The sequence below is a fragment of the Balaenoptera borealis genome (genome assembly GCF_965194805.1).
Source record: "Balaenoptera borealis genome assembly, chromosome: 20".
NCBI classification, from domain to species: Eukaryota; Metazoa; Chordata; class Mammalia; order Artiodactyla; family Balaenopteridae; genus Balaenoptera; species Balaenoptera borealis.
The window spans coordinates 54,110,884-54,128,743 of NC_138879.1; the positions used below are offsets into that span (position 1 = coordinate 54,110,884).

The 17,860-nt window shown below is 42.3% G+C and overlaps 1 protein-coding gene and 1 pseudogene across 7 annotated transcripts in view; one reads left to right on the plus strand and one right to left on the minus strand.

Moving 5' to 3' along the window:
- STX8 (syntaxin 8) overlaps nt 1-17,860 on the minus strand; it is a 252,938-nt gene that overhangs the window by 183,753 nt on the left and 51,325 nt on the right. For all 6 annotated transcript variants that reach the window (XM_082372919.1, XM_082372918.1, XM_082372920.1 and 3 more), the window contains one exon: nt 3,969-4,061. In XM_082372919.1, the coding sequence (XP_082229045.1) occupies nt 3,969-4,061 (93 nt within the window). The remainder of the gene's footprint in view (nt 1-3,968; nt 4,062-17,860) is intronic.
- Nucleotides 8,946-13,526, plus strand: LOC309618720 (ADP-ribosylation factor 1 pseudogene; annotated as a pseudogene). The gene has a single exon. The product of its transcript is annotated as an ADP-ribosylation factor 1 pseudogene (transcript).

Consider the following 17,860-nt stretch of genomic DNA (forward strand, 5'->3'; position numbering starts at 1 on the left):
TGACAGAGAAACATCGAAAGGACTGGCCGAATTTGGGATATTTGAACATCAAAAAGAATGAGAAGGACCACCACACACTGGCAGAGGTTAGTGACAGTCTGTTCCTGGTGCTGTTTCCTCCCTCGGAACCGGGCCTCTGTGGTTCTTCTCGGTGCTGACTTCAAAGCTTGGCCAACGCCCAAATCAGGTCTCAGAAATATCTACTTCAGTCAAGTCAGTCCCATTCATTTTCTTGTTTCAGTGTTCCTTTCCAAAGACCCTGTCCGCTTGAGCATGAGCTTTAAGGGATTTTTCAGTAAAACTGTATCACAGCTGCACCTTGGAACAGCATCTGGGCAGTCAGCCTGACACGAACCCTTTGCCCCCAGCCATCCGTACGGTTCACTGTGAACTGTGGTCCCATGGGGCAATCTCCCTGGCTCGGCCCTCCACCCACCCCTCTTCTCCTGCATCCCCCCACCTTCACCAGCTGCCAACCCCCCAAATCCACTAGACTTGCAGGTCTCCCATCACCCGCATTTTCACTGAACTGCCAATCCTCTTCCTCATTAGGCTTGGTCACTGGCATAGGAACAGGGTAATTACTGGTGTGGGCCAGGCCCTTTTTAACTCTCTCTGAGAAGATTCCTACAGTGATGATAATTCGACCCTTCGGCTTTGTGGCTATGCTCTCAGTCTGGATACTTGATTCCAAAAATGGCCTGGCTGGCCATTATCTTAGCCTATTGTTTCTCTCATTTAGTGAAAACCAAAAGAGTAATTCAGTAGGTCAATAAACCAAGTAGAGATATTTACAGCCAAAAGTGGAAACCTTCTCCTGGGTCCCAGGCGCCTCATTATGTACTCGGGTCACAGTAAAAATCCAGATGGGGCTGCAAGCCTGTTCTCAGCACCTCCAGACATAATGGCTTCTTGACTTTGACAAAAGGAATAAAGGCTGATCACAGCCCTAGCAGGGACATCATTTTTATCCTCAGAGAATCTCTCTGTTCCTATGAAAGTAAATGGCTGACTCTGCCCTATTTCTGAGGAGCAAATGTGCGCAACAGAAAACCACCAGCATAGCTGCAATCTCAGTGGGAGGCCACCACAGAGAAAACCCAGCTTATTCTGGCAACTCATGGAAAAATACCTCATGTTTGTCTATGTACACATATATGCATCCGGGTCTGGAACGGAGATGAGGACCGGGGAGGCAGGAGGAAGAGGTGAAAAGGATGGGGGTAAAACGTGTGATGGGAAGAAAGAGTCTCCGTGACTAGGATGGCAGATGTGTCATATGTAACCACGTGAACGGTCTGTGCATGGGTGGGCTTTCCATCTGTCATGTGAGCATACGAGAGGCAAGAGAAAAGTACAGTACTAAATACATTCTCTCAGCATATTCAACAGGGGCACTGGTTCCCAAACCTGGCAGCCCACTGAAATCATCTGGGGAGCTTTAAAAAAGTACTGATGCTTGGGCCTCACCCTAGAGATTCGGATTTAACTGGCATAAAGTACTGTGGTGGGCAGAAGAGCGGCCCCCCCCCCCCAGACACATCTACAGCCCGGAACCTAAGAATATGTTATGAGGTTGCATGGCCAAGGGGCATTAGGTTGCAGATGGATTAAGCTTGCTAAATCAGTTGACCTTAAACAGGAACACTATTCTTGATTATCCGGGTGAGCCTGACATAATCACAAAGGTCCTTAAAACAGGAAGAGGAAGACAGAAGCCAGAGGTCAGAGTGATGCCATGCAAGAAGGACTCAATCCACCATTGCTGGCTTTGAAGGTGGAGAAGGGGGCCACAAGCCAAGGGATGCAGGCAGCCTCTAGACACTGGAAAAGGCAAGGAAATTAATTCTCCCCCAGAGCCTCCAGAAAGGGATGCAGCCCTTCCAACACCTGGTTTTAGCCCAGGGAGACCCATAGCAGACTTCAGAGCTCCAGAGCTATAAGGAGGGGGTTGCACTGTCTGAAGCCACTAAGTCTGTGGTAATGCGTTACAGCAACAACAGAAAACCAGCTCAGGTATGGCCTGGGCTTCGGAGGCTGAGAAGGTCCTCAGGTGATTCTAATACGCAGCAAAGTATGGTGGCTACTGAACAAGATAAGGACATGCCCGTGTGATTGCTTATGCAAGGAAATGCACAGAGACTTCATCCGGGAAGTCAGCAAGTCATCGCACCAAAGCAGGCATTATCCACCCTTGACCACGGACCACGGTTACTAGACACGGCTTATCTGAGCACATCACAGGACGGACGTGCTTTACCAGTGTGTGGCTAGCGTCCTTTCTAGACTGACCCACTCAACAGGCTAAATTTCCTTGGGATAAAGAACAATTATACTTATGATAGGCAGATTTCCTACAGAGCTAACTTTCTTATGAATACTGTCTTTCAATGAAGGAACTGGCCAATAACTGAGTTAGATGCACATACATGAATTAGTACCTTCACATCAGCACCATCAGGAAAGGACTGAACTGTCCTCCTCTCTGTCCTTAAACCATTAAGAACCTCTATTACGATGGTAAAGCTAGAGGATTTCTCCATTTGCTTTGGTGATCTATTTATTTATGACAGATGGATAGAATTAACTTTTTATGCATTTATGACAGATGAATGGAATAGTACTGTGGCAACAGATGAACTCAGTCTTTGTAGAGATGAAGAAAAAGTGGGACTTGCGCAACCTGACAGGTGCAGCCCCCCCTTGGAGCGAGTACGCGCCCACCCCCCAGGGCTCCAATGGTCGCCCACACAGGGTAAGCTTTCTTGAAAGCCGTTCCACCGTGAGCCTCCATGATACTATGACCAAAAGCTGAAACCTTTTACTTTTTTTACTTTTCTCTCCCCACTTTGTCTTCCTTAGAGAGGAAGCTAGTGTGAAATTTCATTTGTATCCCTTACAACTGAGGTGACGTTACGGGGCCCCTCAGACACTCTGGGCTTCACCTCTGACAAACAGCAATAACATCACCTTCACAGTGCTATGCGCTGATTAAATGAAACGGCACAGATTAAAGGGCTTAGCACCTAGTAGGGGCCTTCGATAAACGCTCGCCTCACTGAAACTCAACCATTCTTCTGCTTCCACCCAGCACCTCTCTGCTGAAGCTGCTCACATCTCTTCCCTCTGGTCCTGTCCTCTCGCCGAGCTCTAGTACCGTATCTCCCACCGTCCACTCGACGCTGTGACTCGGATTCCTCACTGGCATCTCTCATTGGACGGGTCCAAACCGGACTGAGGATCTCCACTCACAAACCAGCGACTCCCCCCTCCCCCATTCCCGACAGGGTCCATGCGGTAAAAGCACCGCCAGTCCCCTGCCTCCATCCCCTCTCCTCCACTCCTACTGCTGCATCTTTCACTCACGCCCCTGGACCCTCAACCGCACAGCCTTCTGGGTAGGCGCCTGACTAAAAGCTCTGTCTCTCCCAAGCCATCCTGCTTGCGGGTTTACAAACTAATCTTTCTCCAGCCAGGTTTGTCACATCGAGCCCTGAATAAAAAAATCTTCAAAAAAAAAAAAAAAAAAAATCTTCAAGTATTTTTTGGCCCTGCAGCCTGGTATTTATGACGGAAGAGGAGTCAACTCCCCCCGCCCCCCCGCCAGTGTGTAGAGGACAACTCAGTGTGCCCTGGCCCCTGCACTGGTGTACAACGCACTGAGCCACTTCACCCCATGACCACATAAGGTAGAGCCCACAGGATAAACAGATCACAAAACAAAGCATTTTTTAAAGCAGCTACAGAAAACTGGACATTTTTAAACCAAATTTCTTTTCCTAGTGTTTAGTAACTACAGTCTAAATCTGCCACAAACCACCCTCAATTGCATTAAACTATCAATATAAAAATCCATTGACGTTAAACCACTTTAGGTGTTTTGTAATATTAAAACCATTTAACAAATAGACAAGCCTTTAGCATTTATATTAAATGGCAAATCTGGTCAATTTCAGATGTGTTCTTACCATTTTGTTCATTCAGTTCATTCCCAATTTCCTGCCCCATTTGTTTTTGGCGACTTATGATCGAGGAAAGGGCATCAAGGCCTGCGTCCTGTTCTGAAAGAGAAAGTGAGACAATTAACTCACTAAAAACCAAAGGAAAACAATTTAAAGTCTAGAAATAGACACAATATATGATCAAAGTAACATTTGAAATCAGTCAGGAAAAGAGAAAATAGTTAACATTATTGGAACAATTGGAACAAAATTAAAAAGTTAAACACTTATAACCCTCAGACCTTAAACTAAAATGATTTCCAGATGAATTACATTTTAAACATTAATAAGATTTGACTATATAACCATTTAAACATTCTGATACTTGATACATAAAGAGCATGTACAAATCAATACGAAAGACTTAATCTTCCAATTTTTTAAATGGGCAAAGGATATAGATAAGAAATGCACAAAAGAATAAAAAAGGAAAACAAATAAAAGCCCTGACATCCCTAATTTTTTAAAAATATCAACTAAAAACAATACTGAGGTTTTTTTTTTTTTTTTTTTTTTTCTGACTTATCAGATTTGTAAGCATTAAAAAGAATGCTAACACCCAGGGTTAAGTAAAGTGTGAAGAAGCTCTAAGTGCTAAGTCACGGGAGGATAGTTAACACATCTTTCTAGAGAGCAAATCGTGCCTACGTCTTGATCAATTCTATGTCTAGGAAATGTGGGCAACAAAACATCTGGATGGTATGCCTTGATGTATATACAAGGATACTCCTTGAAACACTGCTTCCTTTGTCGCTTTTCAATTTATCGTCTCTCAGCTCCAAGTTCACCCTTTTTTGACTGCTCTGTGAAAATGGATCTGGGTCCTTTAAATAATTTTTCCTTTGCCAGCTTTGGCGGTGGAGGAGACTGCAGAGATACTGCGAGGGAAACGGGTTTTGCTTCCTGGCTCCAGTGCCCTCCTGACAGACTCCTGCCGTGCTGACAGCTCCTTTGGTGTGCAGTGGCCAACAGCACCCCAAGGGCAGCAACGTCTCCCAACACACCCCCTCCTTGGGCAGTTTTGGAATAGAGTGCCTCCAGTAAGACGCCTCCCTGTGCACTGTTTTCCCTAGTACCCTAAGGACCCATCTCCAGGCAGTGTCGCCAGCTCGGCCCCACAGCGACTTCTCTGAAATCCAGTGAACCCCAGCTGTGCCCTCTTCAACCTGATCTGCACCTCAACCCTGGGGGTACTGTTGTGGGCGCTCTATCTCCACAGGGGAGTGACTACACCTTCTACCTGCTAGTTGTCTCTTTACTTCCTGCTGGCTAACCCCTCATTACTCTAACCCCCTGTTATAGTTAAATAATTCCATACACTACATTTTTCCATGTTCGAATTTCTTTCTCCTGATTGGACCCAGATGGATACATTTATAATAGTGAAAAATTAGAAACAACCTAATGCCCAAACACAGGGATTTGTTTAAAAACGGAGTATAGGGATTTCCCTGGCAGTCCAGTGGTTAGGACTCCACGCTTCCACTGCTGGGGGACCCGGGTTCAATCCCTGATCGGGGAACTCAGATCCCACTAAGCCATGCAGTGAGGCCAAAACAAACAAGTGAAACACAGAGTACAGCCATAGAGTAAAACACTATATGGCCGTGAAAAGTGATATTGTACAGGTATATTTTGATTTCAAAAGAAGTTCATGATACGTTATTGGGTTAAAAAAGAAAAGCAGAATACAAAACAATGTATAGTAAAATAGCATTTTTGCTTTTAAAAAATGTGTTACCTTTCTAAATGTTTGAAAATTTAAAGAGAAAAGAACTCAAGTTACTCAAGATCCTTTATTTAAAAAAAATTTTTTTTAAACTCCAGGCAGTCCCAATCTCTTTATAAGTACTTTTTCCCTTTGCTTGCAGGTGCATTGGAAAGAAGATTCCAAGGCTGAGTCTAACGATTCTTTCCACCAAGCACTCTGTTGGGTGAGGGTAACATGCCATTCGTGGCTCCACTTGTCGTTTTTTTTTTTTTTTTTTTTTTAATGTCTGTTTCACATGAAGGGCTATCTACAAAAGCAGAAATCATAAAGGTCTTCTTGCCCCAGATCACATTAACAACATTTCCTTATATAATTTTTCCTAGTCTTTTTATGGAATTAAGCCATTATACAACTTGTTAATTCATCTGGAATTTATTTAAACTAATGGTGTGCGGTAAGGACCCCTTAGTAACGATTTTTGACACTACATGCTCTTTTAACTGTACAAATGAGCTGCTGTCTCTAGGGATCATTCCAAGGGACGATTTTATAGCAAAATCACTTTATAATGAGGTCCTTTTGGTCTTTAGTAACCACCTCTTGGATGGCCTCCAAGAAAAATCTATCATCAACCTAGTGCTGCTTTAGGATGACCGATGTTACAGTGAAATTCCAAATGCACCCCCCAAATAAACCATATATATTGTAGAACTGAGGGTCAAGTGTCAACGCAAATTAAAAGGTAAAACAATATAAAAAGAGAAAAGGAGATTCCTCTATGGTTTTCAATTAGGAAAAAAATCATTAAAGTCCTGAAGTTGCTTTACCTAGTACAGACATAGATTATGAATGAAAAATACCTATGTTACTCTTTTCACTTAACCTTGACTCATTATCTGACTTAACTACCTAAAGGTTATCTTGCTAATGCAAAGCAGAAAGAGGGCTAAAAATTCTGCTCTACTCAAATCATTTCTATAAGAACTTAGTACCTCCTCACTATGTTTAAGTGCTACAATAAATTTTCATCCTATAATTCAGAAACACAGAAGGTCCAGATAACAGAGATGCTGCGTATGTAATAATAATATTGATGACTTGAGCTTCTACAAGTCTTTTTTAAAATTTTTACTGGACTATAGTTGATTTATAATGTTGTTAGTTTTTGTTGTACAGCAAAGTGAATCAGTTATGCATATACATATATCTACTCCTTTTTAGATTTTTTTCCCATATAGGTCATTACAGAGTATTGAGTAGAATTCCCTGTGCCATACAGTAGGTTGTTATTAGCTATCTATTTTATATACAGTAGTGTGTATATGTCAATCCCAATCTCCCAATTTATCGCTCCCTTTCCCCCTTGGTAACCATAAATTTGTTACAGTTTGTTATCTGTGACTATTTCTGTTTTGTAAATAAGTTCATTTGTACCATTTTCTGAGCTTCTACAAGTCTTAAAGCAGCATTTCTAAGGGGAGGCAGTGTGGTCATCTTAGAGCCAGTGAACAAAATAAAATGCTGCTACTTGCAAAAATATCAACGATTATCAAGACCCATGCAGACAGCTACCCAGAACCATGTAAAACTACTATGATGTTGTAATCACAGCTCATTAATCTATCCTACCTTATTGACACCCTAAAGCATTATGATATCACAACAGATCATTTGCAACATACCATACTCTATTAATCATTCTTCAATTTTATAATGGTATTGACTTTAAAAACTGGATGACCATTGCACTACATAGAATAATGGCCCCCTAAAGATGTCCACATCCTAATCCCAGGAACCTGTGAATATATGACCTTACATGGCGAAAGAAACTTTGCAGATGTGATTAAGGGTAAGGAATTTGAGATGGGAGATGATTCTGGATTATCCAGGTGGGCCCGGTTTAATCACATGAGTCCTTAAAAACAAAGAATCTTTCCCAGCTGTGGTCAGAGGGAGGCATGAAGAAGGGTCAGAGAGATGCAACTTGCTGGCATTGAAGACTAAAGAAGGTGTCCAGGAGCCAAGAGATGTGGTAGCCTCTAAAAGCTGGAAAAGGCAAGGGAATGAATTCTCCCCTGGAGCCTCCAGAAGAGAACCCAGCCCTGCCAACACCTTGATCGTAGCCCAGTAGCATCTGTACTGAACTTCTGAGCTACAGAACTATAAGATAATAAACTTGTATTTTAAGTCCCTAAGTCTGTGCTAATTTATTATAGCAGCAGTAGAAAACAAATACAATCATTTTTTGAAAAATCGCTTCAGAATAGTTAGGTGTTTGACTACTTCCTATCTTAAGACATGCAGAAAAACCATCTTCTAACTAAATACCATGTAATTGTGGGAGGACAATCTGGTGGCTGTAGATTAAAAATAAAGGGACAGTCATCATAATATATTCTTACCGAAAGTAACAGACGTCATTCTGATCAAGCCACTAAATCTAACTACCAATTTACAGAAAATATGTGGGACAGAGGAACACATTAAACAATGTGTGTGGATACAAATAGCAATTCTAGATAGTGGGAAACTATAGGGCAAATGTCCTTGTTTCGTCAAAGAAACAGCAAAGAAAAAAAGAGTTGGCAAAGGCACCTACCTACTAAAGAAACTTAAGGGACATAACAAATTAGCTGCAATGTACAGACCATATTCAGATCCTGAATTGAACCTGAAAAAAAAACCCATCATGGGACAATCAGGGAAATCAAATATCCAGTCGGTGTTCAGATTAAGAATTGTTAACTTATTAAGGGTAATAATGGCATGGTGGTTATGTTTCTGTTTTTTAAAAACAGTCCTTATCTTTTGCAGGCATGCTTTAGAGTTATATTCTGGAATATTCACCAATGAAACTGTACAATGTCTAGGATTTGCTTCAAAAACAATCCAGGGATGGGTAGGTGGGTAGACATATAGATGAGACGAGATGGGCTATGGGTTGATAATTGCTGAAACAAGTGATGGGTAAGACGGAATCATTATCTTACTTTCTCTACTTTCATATGTTTGAAGCTGTCAAAAGCACCAAGTTACCAACATTTTAACAAGTAAATAAAACCAAGGAACATTCTTAAGAACTGCAACCTCAGGCCCCCGACTGAGCACATGACAAGAGCTGCAAGGGCTGGGGCTGTGTCTTCCTTTCCTATGGTTTTGCCCAACTGGTTCAGAGCCCAACTGGTGGTACAGAGCAAGTATTTAATAAAGGTGTTTAAACGGGCCTAGTTTAAATGGAGGGTTTCTCCATTTGCTTTGGTGATCCACACCAAAGGAATGACCACAGAAGACCCTCTAGGTCTGTAGAAGGAAGAAATACAGTCTCTGCTACGTACATATGGAAGGACTTCTCGTTAATACTAGACAGCTCTCTGAGTTTAGGTAATAGAAAAAGTAGCTGATGCTGTGTTGTCCAGTGCCCAGAGAGGAGCGATGGAAATTCCCACATTTGATATATAGGAGCTCTCCTTGAAGAAGGGGAAGTAGATGAGGTCACACTGGGTAAAGATAATCACTACATTGGAAAGACTCTTAGAGCAAGTTCTAGGAACAGATGTTTTTAAGATCTGGGGGGAAGGAATCTTGGTGTAGGTGACAGCTGCAAGAAAGGTTATCTTGAAAAACCTGTGAGGTTATGATTGCAAGTGTTCAAAGATGAGTTGCTTAGATGTGCCAGGGTACAACACAGCCCAGCCGGCCACCTGCCCCAACGCTATTTCTATGAAAATACTTAGAGACCTAAGAACACAGAAACCCAGAACTAACGCACAACTTTCTGCTAGAATCCAGAAAGAACGTCTATAGACTATGGTAAGAATAGTTGGAGCTAATTAAGAAGCCCCAGCAACAGCGACCTCCTGGGTAGAGGTAGAGCAATCCTCCAATGTTTGCCACCCGCCATCTGACTCAGAAACAAGGGTCTATACTGACCAAAAAAGCACCTTCCCTTGTTTTAGTGCAGGGATTTTTTTTTTTTTTTTTGGCCGCAACGCACTGCTTACGGGATCTTAGTTCCCCGACCAGGGATCGAACCCAGGCCCCAGCAGTGGAAGCGCCAGGTCCTCACCACCGGACCGCCAGGGAATTCCCTCTCACAGGGATTTTTGAGGTGATCCAGTTATTGTCATCACCTCACCCATCTTCTGCTGAACGTCCATTCGCGCCTCAAATTATGGCTTAGGTAGCACAGAAGCTGAGGCCGGCTAACTGGCTGTAACGAGGCCTAGCTTCCGGGTCAGGGAAGGAAGGCATTCATTGCCTCGAGTCTAAGCTCTACCAAAAAACTGTTATACAGGATGACTTTCCAAGTGTTTTCTAAAGGTCAACGAAAGTACAGAAAGGCTAACAGATTCCACAGGCAAAAGGAAGTTAGAAGCAACCCTTTGTGGTTGTGTATTTTTTTTCCAGTGCGGGACCTGGCCAGGAAGCAAAGCCATGGTAACCTCAGCGCATCACCAAGGTTCCTGGTGCAGAGAAAAGATTAATGAGGGTTTCGTGTAAAGATGACTTCCATTTTTGTGTTTATCCTTGAAAAACAGCTTGCTAAGAAATCAAGGCGGTGGGGGGGGGGGGGGGATAGAGCATTTCAAAACACAAAGAGTAGAAAAACATCCTGACCTATAATATATGCTGCTCCTCTCCTCCATTCTTTTACCCCACCCCCACCGAACCCCAAAAGCCAGCCAGCTTCCAAAGGGGGGGCATCTCAATAAGGGTGCTCTCGGTTTTGGAGACAATACAAACACTTGCACGCAGTGTCCTCTGACACCTAGCCTACAGCAATCTCTGAATGAGGCACCTCCTCAGGGGCAGGGATAACTTTTCCTGACTGAAAACAGTTTTTCTTGGCAAAAAGCAACAATGCCCAGAAAATTCATTAGTATTGGCTAGTAAGACATTCCTTTCAGGAACCATGAATCCTGAAAAGTAAAATCTGCCTTGTTCTTAATTTCTTCACTTTACTTCAGAAAACGGGTGAAATATATAGAGTTAAAGTGACACGGGAGGAACAGTACTTCATTCACCAGATAATTTCACTGTGAAAAGGGAGTTCAAAACAGAGTTAGACTTCTGCTTCTGGCCAAGAGGGACTGACAGGCACCAGATTTACTTCTGGCCCCAAACAACTGGAAAACAAAACACAAAACCACAGGCAAAATATATAAAACAACAGTTTCAAGACACAGACATCAGGAAATGAAGGACAGTGGTCCCCGAGACATGGGAAACAGATGAGATAAGCTCTCTGCCCCACACCATCGCCTTGAGAGAGTTCCCAGGCTATGGTGTGGGGAAGCCAGATCCCAGGTAGAGCCCAGCAGTCTCCCCGAATTGAGAAGAATCCAAAAAACAGGTCCAGGTGGCTACAGTACGTAGGGCACAGTACCAGAGAGCTGCACAGAGAGAAAATGCTGGATATTTGCACAGGGTCCACCCTGAGACTTCAGGTGAGTGTTGATCAGGGCACATGGGTGAGGAAATTAAGGCTGGGGAAAGAACCACCTGAAAGCCTTAGAAGGAATAACTCTCTGAGCTCACAGGAATTGCACACATAATTCCTACCCCTACCCACCAGGTCACCTCATAATTCAAAGGGCATCAGAGAGGGTATGCAGAATGGCTCTGGCACAGGAGTGAGGGAAATCACCTCTTGACTGGAGTCTGCAAACATTTTCTATAAAGGGCCAGATAGCAAATATTTCAGGCTTTCTGGTTCATATGGTCTCCACTGCAGCTACCCAACCCTGCCATTGTCACAGGAAAGCATCCATAACTAATAAACAAATGAACGAGCATGGTTGTGTTTCCATAAAACTTTATTTATGGACACTAAACTTTGAATATTATACAGCCTTTACAAGTCATGAAATATTGACTCTTTTCAACCATTTAAAAATGGAAAAGCCATTTTTACCTTGCAGACCATACAAAAACAGGTGGTGGGCCAGATGTGGCCCATAGGTCATGGTTTGCTGACCCTTACTCTAAAATAAACACTGCTCTGGTCCACCTGACAAAGCAAGACCCAAATAACTGCATCCCAGCAAAAAAAAAAAAAAAACAAAAAAAAAAAACTCAAGAATATTTTTAGAAAGAAATATCTAAGTAACTGAACAAAGAAAAACTCACATCTGGCTTTCAAATGAATATTTCCTCCATAAGATTAGAAACAAGGCAAGAATGTCTGCTCTCATAATTCCTACATTGTATTGGAGGTTGTAGCAAGTGTAATAAGGCAAGAAAGAAAAATAAAAGGCATCTAGATTGAAATGAAGAAGTAAAACTACACCAATTAAAAGACAAAGACAGAGTGGATCAAAACACAAGAGTCAACTATATGTGGTCTATAAGAACCTCACTTTGAATGTAAAGAAATATATGGATTAAAAGTAAATGGATGGAGTGGGAGCGAAACCAACGCCTGCCTTCGAGCAGCAGCTGTGCCGCGGCCGCCGAGGGTTTCTGTGCCCAGGGCTGCTCCCACCAGTCTACAGCACAGGGCGTATCTTTGCAAACCTCTTCCAAGGGCCTTTTTGGCAAAAAAGAAACACCCATTCTCATCGTGGGCCTAGATGCTGCAGGAAAGACCACCATCCCGTACAAAGTGAAGCCGGGTGAAATCGTGACCACCACGCCCACTACAGGCTTCAACGTGGAAACCGTGGAATACAAGCACATCAGCTTCACTGTGTGGGACGTGGGCGGCCAGGGCAAGATCCAGCCTCTGTGTGCCACTACTTCCAGAACACACAAGGTCTCACCTTTGTGGTGCACAGCAAAGACAGAGAGCGTGTGAATGAGGCCCGAGAGGAGCTTATGAGGATGCTGGCAGACGACGAGCTCAGGGACACTGTTCTGCTCATGCTGGCTAACAAACAGGACCTCCCCAATGCCACGAATGCAGCGGAGGTCACGGACAAGCTGGGTCTACACTCTGAGGCACAGGAACTGGTACATTCAGGCCACCCGTGCCACCAGCAGGGATGGGCTCTATGAGGGACTGGACCGGCTGTCCGATCGGCTCCAGAACCAGAAGTGAGCTGGACTCCTCTCTCCTCCCCATTCACTCCCTCCTCCTACCCTCGCTTTACTCTCATGTGGCAAATGCGCCCCTGGGGTGTGAGTGCCAGAAGCTGTCTCCATGGTCGGTCACAGTGTGCTTCACCAGGCTGTAAATGTGCAGACGCTGCCTGCAACTGGGTTTTTATTTAATGTAAATAGTTTTTGTTTCCAATGAGGCAGCTTCTGGTACTCCTATGCAATAGTACTCAGCTTTTTTTTGTAAAAAGAAATCCAACCCACTGTTTAGTACTGAGAAGGGATCTTAGGCACACAGGTCATCCAGGAGTCGCCGTTTCGGATGAGCCGGGTGCTCCTCCTCTTGGGCTTTAGATCTGTGTTGAGATCCATTCTGGTGGTTGGTTTTTAACCCAAACTCGGTGCATTTTTTTTAAAATAGTTACAAGATAAGGAGAACACTTGAACACACAGAAGGGAGAAATGTGCCTAGTGTAGGTTCTGCAGTAATGGCCTGAATTCAGTCCACCGGTGGTCTACCTCCTGTTGGGAATGTGAAATGGGGCAGAACCAGCCATGATCCATTCTGTAAGGTCCCTGTGATTTGCTCTGTCTCGGGTCATCCCACACCACATAGCACTTGTGCTTACATGGCCGCCCGGGAGATGGGCTGGAGGCTGCACCCACTGCTGTCAGACCCCTTGGAGGAACCCCAGCTTTTCTTGGGTCAGCATGGGCACTTTGTTTGGAACGCTCTGTTTGGAGCAGGAGCCCTGCAGTCTCCTTGCTTGCCTGCTCCGAACCTCTTACTGCTTTCAATACACAATTAGTAATCAGTTTTGTACACTTGTTTTCAGTTTTCATTTCGACAGACAAGCACTGTAATTACAGCTATTAGAATAAATTCTCTTAACTATTAAAAAAAAAAAAGTAAGTGGATGGAGAAAGATAAACCATACTAACAGTCATCAAAAGAAAGCAGGAGTTGTCATATTAATTTCAGACAGAGCAGACTTCAAAGCAAGTAAAGTTATCAGGGGTAAAGATTATTACATAATGATAAGGGGGTCAATTCTCCAAAATGACATAACAATCCTTAATGTGTGTGCACCTAACAGAGCAAACTACATGAGATGAAAAACAGAGAGATGCAAGGAGGAAGAGATAAATCCACTATCATAGTTGGAGACTTCTACATCCCTCTATCAGAAATGGACACATCTAGCAGGCATAGTTAAACTCAACACCACTATCAATCAACTGGATGTAATGGACATCTACAGACTGTTTTATCCAACAACAGCAGAATACACATTTTTCTCAAGCTCACATGGAACATTCACCAAGATAGACCACATTCTTGGCCATAAAACATACTTTAAATTTAAAAGAACAGAAATCATACAGTTCTGCTCTTGGAATACAATGGAATTGAACTAGAAATCAACAACAGAAAGATAGCTGGAAAATCCCCAAATATGTAGACATTAAACAATATATTTCTAAATAACACATGATCAAAGAAGTCTCAAAAGAACTTTAAAAATATTTTGAACTAAATGAAAATGAAAACACAACTTACCAAAATTTATGATACAACAAAAGCACTGCATAGAGGAGAATTTATAGCAGCAAATGCATATATTAGACAAGAAGAAAGATCTAAGATCAATAGTCTAAGTTTCCACCTCAGGAAACTAGAAAAAGAAGAGCAAATTAAATCCAAAATAAGCAGAAGGAAAGAAATATTAAGAATTAGAGCAGAAATCAATGACACTGAAAACAGGAAATCAAGAGAGAAAAAAATCAATGAGGGCTTCCCTGGTGGCACAGTGGTTGAGAGTCTGCCTGCAAATGCAGGGGACACGGGTTTGAGCCCTGGTCCGGGAAGATCCCACATGCCGCAGAGCAAATAGGCCCGTGAGCCACAACTACTGAGCCTGCACGTCTGGAGCCTGTGCTCCGCAACAAGAGAGGCCGCGATAGTGAGAGGCCCACGCACCACGATGACGAGTGGCCCCCGCTTGCCGCAACTAGAGAAAGGCCTCGCACAGAAACGAAGATCCAACACAGCCAAAAATAAATAAATAAATAATCAATCAATCAATCAATGAAACCAAAGCTGGTTCTCTGAAAAGATCAATAAGTTCAATAAGCCTCTAGTCAGGCCAACTATGAAAAAAAAGAAAGGACACAAACAACTAATATCAGAAATGAAAAAGTAAGCTGAAACACATCATTGTAAATAGTAGTGATGTCCACTTTTTCATTTCTGGCAACTCTTTAAAATTAATTTTTATTGGAGAAGAGTTGATTTAAAATGATTTCCTGGATACACCAGGAAACTCAGACACCAGCATCTCCACCACTTGTGGGGGCAGTGGGGCGGGGGGGGGGGGGTGTTTGTCTACAGAGAAGCTCCCTGGAGGATGCAACAGAAACAGTACCATAAAATTTACAGTAAAATAGGAACAGAGGCAGCCAGTTGATTTTGCACAGGTATATGCAAGCACTTCAAACCATCCACTCTTCTCGAACCCTGGCATGCCAACTGTCCATCACAGCACCTTTAAAAACACAGGCACAAACATCACGAGTGTTTGCCCATAGGGCTGTGTGGTTCTGGATTTTATGAGAAAGCCATCTTTAATATACAGGGTTATAAAACGTTGCCAGGTTATAGACTTACAGATTTCCTTTTTATACAAGTTCAAATGCTGCAACCATGACAAATCAGTGTCATTAGGGCATCCTCATGTCTCCACAATCATCTCATCAAAATTGCACCACATCAAAGGAGTTTCCCCATCAACCATCAGCTATGACATGTGGTGCTTTTTAGGATACAGATGCATTGTTTACGAACAGCTAATGGGTGAAACCACAGACCAACACATAGGATTTCAGGATAAACAAGAAAAATCACATGATCATATCACCAGATGCAGAAAACATATCAGACAAAATCCAACGTCCGTCACTAATAAAAACTCTCAGTAAACTAGGAATAGAGAGGAAGTTCCTCAACTTCATATCTACAAAACCCCCACAGCTGGACTTCCCTTGTGGCACAGTGGTTAAGAATCCGCCTACCAATGCAGGGGACACGGGTTCAAGCCCTGGTCCGGGAAGATCTCACATGCCGTGGAGCAACTAAGCCCATGCACCACAACTACTGAGCCTGCGCTCTAGAGCCTGTGAGCCACAACTACTGAGCCCTCACGCCACAACTACTGAAGCCCACGTGCCTAGAGCCCACGATCCACAAGAAGCCACTTCAATGAGAAGCACGCACACTGCAACGAAGAGTAGCCCCCACTCGCGCCACAACTAGAGAAAGCCCGTGCACAGCAACAAAGACCCAATGCAGCCAAAAAAAAAAAAAAAAAAAAAAAAAAACCAACCCCACAGCTAACAACATACTTAATGATATGAAACTCAAAGCTTTCCCACTAAGGTCAGGTAAAAGACAAGGATGTCCCTTCTCGTCACTTCTTTCCAGCATTGTACTAGAAGTTCTAGCTAATGCAATCTGAAAAGAAAAGGCATACAGATTGGGAAAAAAGAAAGAAAACTTCATTTACAGGTTATATGATCACCTAAGTAAAAAATCCAAAAGAACTGACAAATCTCCAGGAACTAAAACGCCATTATAGCAAGGTTGCAGGATACAAGGCTAATATACAAAAGTCAATCTCTTCCCTATATACCAGCAGTGAATGGGTGGAATTTGAAATTAAAAACACAATACCACTTACATTAGCACCCCCAAAAGTGAAACACTTAGGTATAAATCAAACAAAATATGTACAAGATTTAAATGAAAAAAACTACAAAACTGATGAATGGAAGCAAAGAAGAACTAGATAAATAGAGAAATATTCCATATTCATGGATAGAAAGACTCAATATTGTCAAGGTATCAGTTCTTCCCAATTTGATCTATAGACTCAACACAATTTCAATCAAAATCCCAGCAAGTTATTTTGTGGCTATCAACAAACTGATCCTAAAATTGATATGGAGAGACAAAAGACCCAGAAGAGCTTACACAATATTGAAGAAGAACAAAGTTAGAAGACTGACACTACTCGACTTCAAGATTTACTATAAAGCTATAGTAATCAAAACAGTGTGGTACTGGTCAATGGAACAGAACAGAGAGCCGAGAAACAGACCCTTATAAATACAGTCAACAATCTTTGATAAAACAGCAAAGAAAATACAATGAAGTAAAGACAGTCTTTCAACAAATGGTGCTGGAACAACTTGACATTCACATGCGAAAAAATGAATCTAGACCCTACATTCTTGACAAAAATTCAAAATAATCATAAATCTAAATGTAAAACAAACCTATAAAACTACTAGAAGATTACATAGGAGAGAACCTAGATGACCTTGAGTATGGCAATGACTTTTTTCTTATCACTTCATTCCTTCTTCATGCTCTTTTATGTAGAAAGTTTCTAATCTATGTTATTTTCCTTCTCTCTAAATAACCTTTGAACCATTTTTGCAAGGCAGGTTTACTGGCAAATTTCCTCAATTTTCATATGTCTAAGAAAGTATTTCTCCTTCAGTTATGAGGGATAATTTCACAAGGTACAGAATTCTAGATTGGTGAGATTGTTTGTTTTGGAGGGTTTTTTTGGCAGCGCTTTAAAGATTTCATTCCACTTTCTTCTTGCTTGCATGGCTTCTGAGAAGTCAGATGTCATTTTTACATTTGTTCTCCTAGAAGTGAGGGGTTCTTTTTTGTTTTGTGTTGTTTTACTTCTAGATTCTTTTGGATTTTTTTTTATCTTTGTGATTTTCTGTACTTTGAAAATGATATGCCTAGGTGTAATTTTTTTGGTATTTATCCTGCTTGGTGTTCTGAGCTTCCTAACTCTGTGGTTTGGTGTCTGCCATTAACCTGGGGGAAATTCTCAGCCACTTTTTCAAATATTTTTTGTTTTTTTTCTCTCTCTTCTCCTTCTGGTATTCCCATTACACATCTGCTACACCTTTTGCAGTTGTCCCAATGTCCTTGGATATTTTGTTCTGTTTTATATCAATCTTTGTTCTTATTGCTTTTCACTTTTTGAGGTTTCTATTGAGATATCCTCAAGCTCAGAGATTCTTT